Below are 9,969 nucleotides of genomic sequence, written 5' to 3'. Positions count from 1 at the left end.
TCCTCGTTTTTATGTTATTTGGGGTATTACCATGTTTTTTATCGATAGGGAAACTTTTAGTTCCTAGTTTAAGTCCCCGGGAAGTGATTTAGCGTATCACTTATAGTGTTGTGATTGTTATAGTTTAGGAGCCTGTAATCCGCCGCGCAGTTCGTTCCAGTCAGGTTGACCGGCACACCTGAATTCGGAATTGAGGTAAGATTAGTATAACAGTATGCATATATATAGATTACATGTTTAGCGTGCATGTAGGAAGCATGTTAGATTACATTAGATATGTATGTTGGCTTCGAACCATACGACTGTGTCACATCGGTACAGGCTAGAGTATGACTAGCAGCTGGAGTATGACCAGTGTACCGTTATGGCCGACAACCTTTGTATCACATCGGCACAAGCTAGAGTATGACTAGCAGCTGGAGTATGACCAGTGTGCCGAGTATAGGCTGATACTTGGGTTGGTGGTTCCGTACTATTTGACGTATCACATCAGTACAGCCTAGAGTAAGACTAGCAGCTGGAGTATGACCAGTTCGACCGAGTATAGGCTGATACTGTAACACATCGGTACAGGCTAGAGTATGACTAGTAGCTGGAGTATGACCAGTTTGACCGAGTATAGGCTGTTACTTGTCAATAGTACCGTCCCTATGAACATTCAGGACTCAGTATCGTGTTGGACACGGCAGTTAGGGTTATGGTCAGGGGTATGGGCGTTTGATCATAACTCGGGATTTATGTATGATTATTATTATGCTTTTCTTACTGAGTCTGTCGACTCACAGTGCTATGTTTATGTGTAGGTAAAGGCAAGGCTAAGGCTGACGGACCGTGAGAGCGAGCCGGTGAAGATTGTACATGTCAGGGCGATTAGGCCTGGAGCGTACGATCCTCGGGATAGCAATGCTATTTTTGTAATTAGTCGCTAAGCGACATGTATTTTGTATAGACAGTGAACTTTTGTAAAATGTTTTGTAATCGGGATCTTGAGTATTTTGTATAAATATTTACAAGTTTAATCAAAAAGCAAAAATTTTAATTAATCACGTTTTCCATAAACCTCGTTGATTAGCAACGAGCTGCACAGTATGTTTAAAAATCACGTAATACACCTATGCTAGTAAGGGTGTTACACAAAGTCTCTTAATTAACAAATATATCCTATAAAGTCTTTCTTTACAGTTTCGCCCTTACTTAGTGATAAATTCACAAATAGACATAGTCTAACTTGAGAATTATAATTGATTAATCAAAACCAATTAAATGAGTCTTACAAGTAGTATTATCTCAACTAGGGTGGGGACCATGGGCCTATATATCCGAGCTTCCAATAAGCAGATCAAGAATTTACCTCTTAAATTCACTGACTTATTAATTTTTCGTTGAATCCACGCATAGAACTTAGAATTGCACTCTCAGCTATATAGAACGCTCTATATGTGCCACCATATAGACACGCTATTAATTATCCATTGTTATAATCCTAATTTGATCAATAACCCTCTATATAGATGATATACACTGTAAAAGGATCAAATTACCGTAACACCCTACAATGTATTTTATCCTTAAAACACTTAACCCCGTATAAATGATATTTCAGCTAAGTGAAATGAGTACTCCACCATTTATTTTCGGCTCGAAGGAAATCATCCTTTACTTTCTATTCGCCAGATAGTAGCTATAGATTCCATATTTATGTTAGCGCTCCCACTCAATTGCACTACCGTGTTCCCAAAATGTACGTATCACCCTAACCCAAAAGTAGGCTTAACTAACAAATCAAAGAACACGAATAACACTCTTGAGATTGAGCCTAATCATATCAGGATTAAGATCATTTGATCTAGGATCAACTAGGTGATATTGAATTGAATAGATATTACGGTAAGTTTAATAAATCTATGTCAAAGTTCAATATCGGTCCCTTCCGATGCATACTCCATGCATCCAACCCAAGCTTTACTCTGACCTATGCTCTGGAAAGAACATAGCATTTATGCAAGTAAAGTATGTTGTAGATTGTCATATCAGTAAAACCCAGTGTTCTGATAAATCTAGGAATCTTTATTCACATAATCTTGATTACTTCCCACTGTGATGACGACACAATAAACAAGAATATAAATGTGAAAAGGGTTTGGATGAATTTATAAATCAAATTAACAAGTAATTGATAATGTGAACCAAAAGTTACACAAATGAATGAAAAATACTTTTGTTTCTTTATTGATATTGAATAATACGGATTACATTAAATTTGAGTTTTATTTAGGGCATAAAACCCAACAGTTAGATATGAGCAAAGCATACGACAGAGTAGAATGGAAATTCATTGAGATGATGATGTTGAAGATGGGTTTTAAGGCTGAATGGGTTCATATTATTATGAAGTGTGTTTCATCAGTATGCTACTCTTTCCAAATTAACGGTATCATTTATGGAAAAGTCATTCCGAATAGAGGGTTAAGACAAGGTGACCCATTATCTCCTTATCTTTTCCTCATTTGTGTAGAAGGTCTCTCGGCATTAATTAAGCAGGCAGAAAATAAGAAAGAAATAATTGGTCTAAAAGTGGCAAGAGAAGCTCCATCTATTAGTCATTTATTCTTCGCTGACGATAGTTTACTCTTCTTGGCGGCTAATGAGGGTTCATTGCATTCAATCTAACAAATTTTTGCAGTTTATTCAAGGTGCTCAGGACAGGTAAAAAGTTGGTAGTATGGGTATTTGGAATTTTAGTTCATTATTATTTCAATTACCAAACTTTAATTGCTCTAAAAGTAGGACAAGTAACTTTATGATCTAATCTTTCTCTTTCTAAATTATAGGTAATAAATTTCAATAAATCTATTCTCTGTTTTTCGTCAAATACAAAGAAAGAAATAAGAAAACTGTATTCAGAAGCCTTAAATATGCAGACAACGGAGGCCATTGAAAAATATTTGGGTTTACCAATGATAGGTGGAAAGAACAAAACTGAGATTTTCAGACCAATAAAGAATAAAATATGGGTAAAACTTCATGAGTATCAGGCAAAGATTTTTTCACAAGGGGGTAAGGAAGTGCTGGTCAAAGCTGTTATTCAAGCAATGCCCACCTACCAAATGTCCTGTTTTAAAATTCCAGAGGGTATCGATGAAGAGATAGAAAAACTAATAGCAAGATACTGGTGGGGATCAGTTGACAACAAACATAAAATTCATTGGAGAGCTTGGCATAAGATTTGTAAACCAAAGAGTGATGGAGGTTTAGGCTTTAGACGTTTTAGCCAATATAATCAAGCTCTTTTGGCAAAACAGGCATGGAGGATCTTAATGAACCCCTCATCAATACTAGCTCAAGTTTTGAAAGCACGATATTTCTGGCTCACTAATATTCTAGAGGCAGAAAAGGGATCATATCCTTCACCAACTTGGCAAGGAATTTTATGGGGCAGAGATTTGTTATTAAAGGGTCTTAGACGAAGCATAGGAAATGGTAAAGACACAAGGACATTTAGAGACCCATGGTTACTAAGACCACCTTTTTTTCCTAGCTCAGCTCCAACGTATGAGATGGCAAGAGTGTCAGATCTTATTGGGTCACCCGGATGTTGGAATTTTACCATAATACATAAGCACTTTAATCTCCCTGATGCAGAATGTATTTTTTCCATTCCATTGAGTCAATTTGATCATGAAGATTTGTGGTTTTGGCACTATACTAGTCATGGTAATTATTCAATGGGAAGTGGATATAACACCGCGATGACTCTGGATAAGTCATTACCCTCTTCAGCTAGTGATGTTTTCTCACTATGGTGGAAGCAATTCTGGGGTTTAAAAATACCCAGGAAAATTTTACATTTTGCGTGGAGGGGTTTCCATGAAATCTTGCCAACCCGTAACAGATTGAAAAAAAAAATATAGTTTCTAACAATTCATGTGATTTATGTGGTTTTGGAGGAGAGTCTAATGCTCATGCTATTTTTTGGTGTCCCTTTGCACAAGAAATTTGGAAACTTCTGGATTTTAAATTTCTACATGAAGTGAGAGAGGTAATTGATTTCAAAAATTTGATATTATATGCTTCTGAGGTGGTAGAAAAGGATTTGTTTGAGAAAATTATTATTAGTGCTTGGGTCATATGGACGGAGAGAAATAAAGTTACTCATGGTCAACAATTAGGACAACCACAACAGAGTTAATTGGATTGACAGTTATTATGAAATTGTTGTATCTGCTTGTGATGGAGCCAAGGTTAGTAGCCTTACTCATCAAAGAAATAAAAATAATTCAGAATTTCTACCTAGAGATCCCCAAGAAGAACAGAGACATACAATACTTATGGTTGATGCAACAGTATTGAATAATAGAAGTTCAGTAGGCTTAGGGGCTATTATCTTTTCAGAAGATAAAAGGGTGAGGGCAGCAGTTTGCAAGCCTCTCAAAGGTTAGACAGTTCTTTAACTTTAAGGAATTTTTTTTCAATTTGTATAAGCCTTTAAATTTTATAGCATAATGTTTTCAACAGATTTCGACACAATAAACATGGGGCGGTTTTATGTTTGAACAGTATTAGGTCTGGTTTTACATGTTTCAGATGACATAGGGACTATTAAATTTTATTTCTAAAAGGGTGAGGTCTGACGTAACAAGTTTTAAAATATGCTCTAGCTAAGTGATTGAGTAGTACTTGGTGGTGTTTATATATTGTGGATAGGCGTTTTTAGATAGATTAGTTAGCCATTGGTAGTTTAGTTTGTGAGCGCATTTGTATCAGGCTAGAATGTATCAAGCTTTATATGTTTTGGCCCTTTAGAGAAAATGTTTGTATTGTATTTTATGGAGTTCTTTCACTAGCTAAAGGGTTATCCCTTTGGCTAGTTTTTTCCTTTTTTCATTTATCTTTCTTTTTTGCATTGTTGGCTTTATCGTTTATTTGGGTTGAGTTTCTCGTGGTAGTTTCTGTCTATAGTTTCTACTTATAGCTTATCATTGTGGTGTTGTCTGGTTGTTATGTTTTCAGGTAGTATCTCTGTATTACAAGCGGAGACCTTGGCCCTTTTGGTTGGACTTAATTGGGCTCTTTCATGCGGAATCCACGTTAAAGAGGTTTTTTCCAATTCTTTGTCTCTAGTCACAGCTATAAACAAAGGAAGGGTCTTTTTCAACGAGCTGGGTGTTCTACTAGAGGATGTCATAGCTTTATTGTCTAAACTTCCGGGAGCAGTTTTGTCCCATGTGGCTCGGGATGCGAATTCTGCAGCACATGGTTTGGCAAAACATGCTCTTCGGTTAGACAATGAGCTATCCTGGTTCGAGGAGGTGCCGCCGCCAATTGTAGATTGCTGATTTGTTAATCATGTGTGATTTTGATCACCGCGTCAAAAAAAAAAATCAAAGCTTTAATTAAGTTAAAAATCACTTTTTTTTTTATTAAAATTAAGTAAGGGTAGTAATATGGGTCAAACACGATAACACAATTCAAAACTCACACGAAATAAATGGGTTTAGATTTACCTTTAATGAGTTTGATCATTTTTAGTTATTTTCGGGTTGATTCACCTCATTCGAAAATGACACAACAACTTAAAATATACATTATTTTGTTTATTATAGTTTGTTACATATTAATTATATTAAGTTAATTAAATAGGACATAACTATGTTAAATGATTTGTAAATGTGTCATAAACATGTTAAACTAATGGGTTGATAAGTTAACCAAAATGTAGCATATTCCTTTATAAAAATGGATATAAATATGTTACACATATTGAATTAAAAGAACCAGTTTAAAAACAAGTTGGATTTGAGTTTTAATTTTTTAACATGATTAATAAATAAGTTAAGTTTGAATTTGAAATTTGCTTGTAAATATATAAGTGTCAAAACTACACGAATACAATCCATTAATACGAATTGCCACCTTTAGAATTAAGGTATTCCTATCATGAGCTGTAATGTAAAGGTGGTATTACTAAGTCTAAAATATAATAACACATTACACTTTCAAGCAGATTTTTTTTCCTCTAAACCGCAAGTCCAGGCTGTAAAATCTGCCTAGGAAATATGCATGCGAATAAATTCCCACAGTGGGGTATGAACAATCAATGGGATTCAGTTCTTTGATGAACTGAACAGATTAGTAGATATTGCAATCGTACTAGTCATAATTGCCAATAAAATTACGAGAATGGCTACAATTTTATCCTTTCTTGTTGATATTCCAGGCACATCCCTGCCCATAAACAGATACATTACTTGATTAATTAACACTAAAATATCCAAAAACCATAAAAGAAATGGCCAAAGCTAACAAAACTCAATTACTGAATTGATCATTAATGGCCAAATGTGATTGAAAAGAAAAAAAAAAATCAAAAAACTAAAGTATTAATAAAGAAGTTATAAATTAATAAAAATAAAGATAATATTAGGGATGGATTTCTTATACGTACCTTAGAATTATAGCACCAGGGAAAATGAATGAGGTGAAAACAACAGTGGTTGATCCCATGAACTGGAAAAAATACCATATATTTGGTATAGCTATGGCCACTGTGTACGTAAGAGAGAGCAAAATCAGTGTCAAAGACACGAATCTGGGTGTGTCCGATGCTAAATTCAGCTTATTTGGGAAGAGTAGTTCGTCTATATTGACCCTCAAGCTGAAATTCATAATGGGAAACACCAGCAAGAGGTGAATCGCATAGCTCAACCGAACGACATCGTTTAGCAATTGCCCAATTGGGGTATCAGAATTCTGGTCGAAGTTGACCAAGATGTCCGCCATGATTGAGTCCCCAAACAGAAGGTACCCGAAGAACCCGATCGCGAAGTAAATGATGACACCAATCAACAAAGAGATTCGAATCGCTGATCTCATATCAGAACGTTTACTCAGCTCTGCTCTAATTGGATGAACTGCATTCGTTTATCACAGTAATTTAATTTTCTAGGGGAAATTGGATTTTATTTTATTTTTTTAAATAAAAAAGAAAACTTAATTCTCACCATTCACATGAAATCCGAAGCCTGTTACGAGTACTGGGACTGTAGTAAAGAGGTCAAATATTGAAATTTGATTAGCAAAGTCCGGAAACAATCTCATTTTGTGACTTTTGCCTTGGAATACTGCGTTAATCGCCATGGCAGAGGTTATGAGAACAAAAGCCACAGCTAAAAGAATCGATATCGCTGAACTGTGCCTGAGTGAATCTGATTAAAAAAATTTACTTGACGTTGGAGTTAAGGTGTTTGTAGAAATGCGAAAACGAAAAGAGTTGTAATGTTGCTTGCTGACCTACTCGTGGTAGCATAACCAGTGGTAAAATGAGGAAGAGGGCAACAAAAAGAAGTGCATAAGCACGAGTGTTCCACCAATGCATGCCGAACCATTCTTGTAGAATGCCCAGGTGCAACTTTCCTCCAGATTCACTCCCACATAGAACATCACCTGTCCAAACAAATTTAACACATTTTATCACATTATTATTATTATTATTAGCGGTAGCAATCAATGATGCCACTCAGTTTTTTGACGTTAATAATTTTGATTAAAACTAAATTTAGAAATTGAGACTAGAAGGGCTAGTAATTTTAAATTAATTTTTAAAAATTATTTTTAATATTTTTATGAATTTTTTTTTCATTATTTTTTTTAATATGAATAGTTGTTATATTTTATTTACACATTTTTTTAATATTATTTTTTTTAATTTTTTCTAATATAATTTTTTATTTTATTTCTATTATTTTATAAGCTTATTTTTTATATACATATTTCATATAAAAATAAAAATATATATTTTTATAAAATAAAAATTATTAAAATTGAATGTAATTTATAAGTTGCAGATAAAACTCTCATATTTTCTAGCTCTCAATCATTCATTTAGTAAAAAGTCAAATTCAATGAATAACAGCCTGCACGAGGATCGATTGGGTAGCATATTTAAGACATTGATACATTGATTTGTTCAAAAAATAATATCCATTGATATTATAGAATGTTGATATAAAATCAACATGTGAACCATGTAAAGCTTCGCCAACCACTATCTTTTTTATATTAAGGAAAAAGAAACGTGGATATTATATCATATGATTGATTAAATGTGGATAGCAATACTATTTTGGTATTAAGGAAAAAGAAATGTTGATATTATTGATTTGATTCTCAAATTTAAACAAATTTTTGTCCTTTTGCAATTGGCCTTGTTCTTATCACCATGCCAGATCATTTGGGGATGAGGTCTAAAGATATATAATTACTACCTAATCAATATGACTGGCCTTTATCAATAATAGGAAGGAAATGGAAGAAAGAATATATTTATGATCTTTAAATTTTTTATACACAGATAAATGATAACACTAATAAGTAAAAACAAATTCTGGAAAACCCATTTGAAAAAACACTTATAAGAACTTACCTATTATGATCAAATAAATGATAAGGCAGCCAAGATTGGTGAGAATGACACAAATTTGAACTGAGACCGAACCCAAGCGCCCAAATGACTCGGCCAACAAGCCGGCGTAGGTTTGAGAATTGCCTGAGCTTGTGTACCTTAACATAAACTCTGCAGTGATATCGACCGAGAGCGCAACCAATAGAATGACTACCAAACCAGGGACTATGCCAAGAACCTTTATGGTGGCCGGAATCGACATGATTCCGGCTCCGATCATGGTTGTTGAGATGTTGAATACTGCGCCTGAGAACGACGCGCCGCCCTCGGAAATTGGGTTTTGATCCTCTAGCAGTGGAGCAGCGAGTGACCCACCTGCCCCCTCACTCTGCTTCCCCTCAAGTGTCATTATTATAGCTAGCTTCTGAGTTGTGGTGAGTGTTGTTCGTGTAAGGAGTGAGGATTGAGAATCCCCCGTTTCAGTTTTGTAACCGGACGGGATAGTACTCCTTAATCTTAAATAGGTGAGGAGAGACTTACCAAAAAAAAAAAAGAAAACAAAGGGAGATAAGTTTTCTAAGTGATGGTTCTATTTGTCAATTAATTAATTTATATTTTTGTCTATTATGAAATAAAATGATATTTTAAGATGAGTTTGGAAAAATCACGGTTAAATTATATTTAGGCGTTATTGGAAAAATCACGGTTAAATTATATTTAAGCGTTATTTAGGCGTTAAATTAAAAAGGCATATTATCCTAATTTTTCTCACCTAATGTGGCACCTCCACGTGGAGACTTACAAGATCCATATCTTCAAGGTTCTGAGGCATGTTCATCTTGATATCAGAATCACCAACAAAGACAGAGATATGCAAGCACTGGTAAGATCCTGGCCGATCAGGGAATACAACCCCAAGTACCGAGCAGCCTCCAAATATGGTTGTCTGCCCAAGCACACATGCTACGTTCTAACACTTGTATTTTCCCATAAGCCTTCCAAAAGATTCCAAATCGTCCTCAACACTCCTACAACTTCGGATCAGTTCAAACTGCCCACGATTTCATGGATTCAACACCACAATGTAACTACCATATTTTCTAGAGATATTTTCTATCTGTCATGTAACTTGTAAATCCTCACACTATATAAAAGGGCCATAACCCTACGTGAAAAAGATAAAAACTTTAATTCATTCATGCACTTAAGAGCTCAGAAGCACTAAGGCATAGAACTCTCTCTCTCTCTCTCTCTCTCTCTCTCTCTCTCTCTCTCTCTCTCTCTCTCTCTCTCTCTCTCTCTCTCTCTCTCTCTCTCTTTTCATATAATTCTGGCATTACTTTTCACATTCTCATCATTGTAAACTGAAGAGAGCCATAGCTAAAAATTACAAGGTTTTAGCTTGTAATCTACTTGGCATTATATCAAGAGTGAATACAACTAAAAGGAGAGTAGGTCATTACCTGATCAAAGGGGTCGAACCTCTATAAATCCTTGTGTCTTTCATAATTATTATCATTCCACACGTGACAGTCATAAGCAAAATCAAATCTTAGTTAGGCTCTGGG

At 35.0% G+C, this 9,969-nt stretch overlaps 1 protein-coding gene across 1 annotated transcript; it reads right to left on the bottom strand.

Annotated features, from left to right (window-relative positions):
• Positions 1-5,820: 5,820 nt before the first annotated feature.
• LOC133033643 (amino acid transporter AVT6C-like) lies at positions 5,821-9,001 on the bottom strand. The gene is made up of 5 exons (XM_061108635.1): positions 8,423-9,001; positions 7,291-7,443; positions 7,002-7,205; positions 6,446-6,911; positions 5,821-6,225 (listed from the first exon to the last, which is right to left on the bottom strand). The coding sequence occupies exons 1-5, from the start codon at positions 8,808-8,810 to the stop codon at positions 6,105-6,107; spliced, it is 1,332 nt and encodes a 443-aa protein (XP_060964618.1). The 5' UTR covers positions 8,811-9,001; the 3' UTR covers positions 5,821-6,104.
• Between the last annotated feature and the right edge of the window lie 968 nt (positions 9,002-9,969).

Source organism: Cannabis sativa, chromosome 1 (assembly GCF_029168945.1).
Source record: "Cannabis sativa cultivar Pink pepper isolate KNU-18-1 chromosome 1, ASM2916894v1, whole genome shotgun sequence".
Lineage (NCBI taxonomy): Eukaryota > Viridiplantae > Streptophyta > Magnoliopsida > Rosales > Cannabaceae > Cannabis > Cannabis sativa.
This window is presented reverse-complemented; position numbering and strand designations above follow the sequence as displayed.

Coding starts and splice junctions, on each gene's coding strand:
- LOC133033643 (XM_061108635.1), bottom strand. CDS start 8,810: ATGACACTTGAGGGGAAGCAGAGTGAGGGGGCAGGTGGGTCACTCGCT. Junction 6,912..7,001: donor CTTCGGATTTCATGTGAATG/GTGAGAATTAAG, acceptor AAACGAATGCAG/TTCATCCAATTAGAGCAGAG. Junction 6,226..6,445: donor CCTGGTGCTATAATTCTAAG/GTACGTATAAGA, acceptor GTTTATGGGCAG/GGATGTGCCTGGAATATCAA.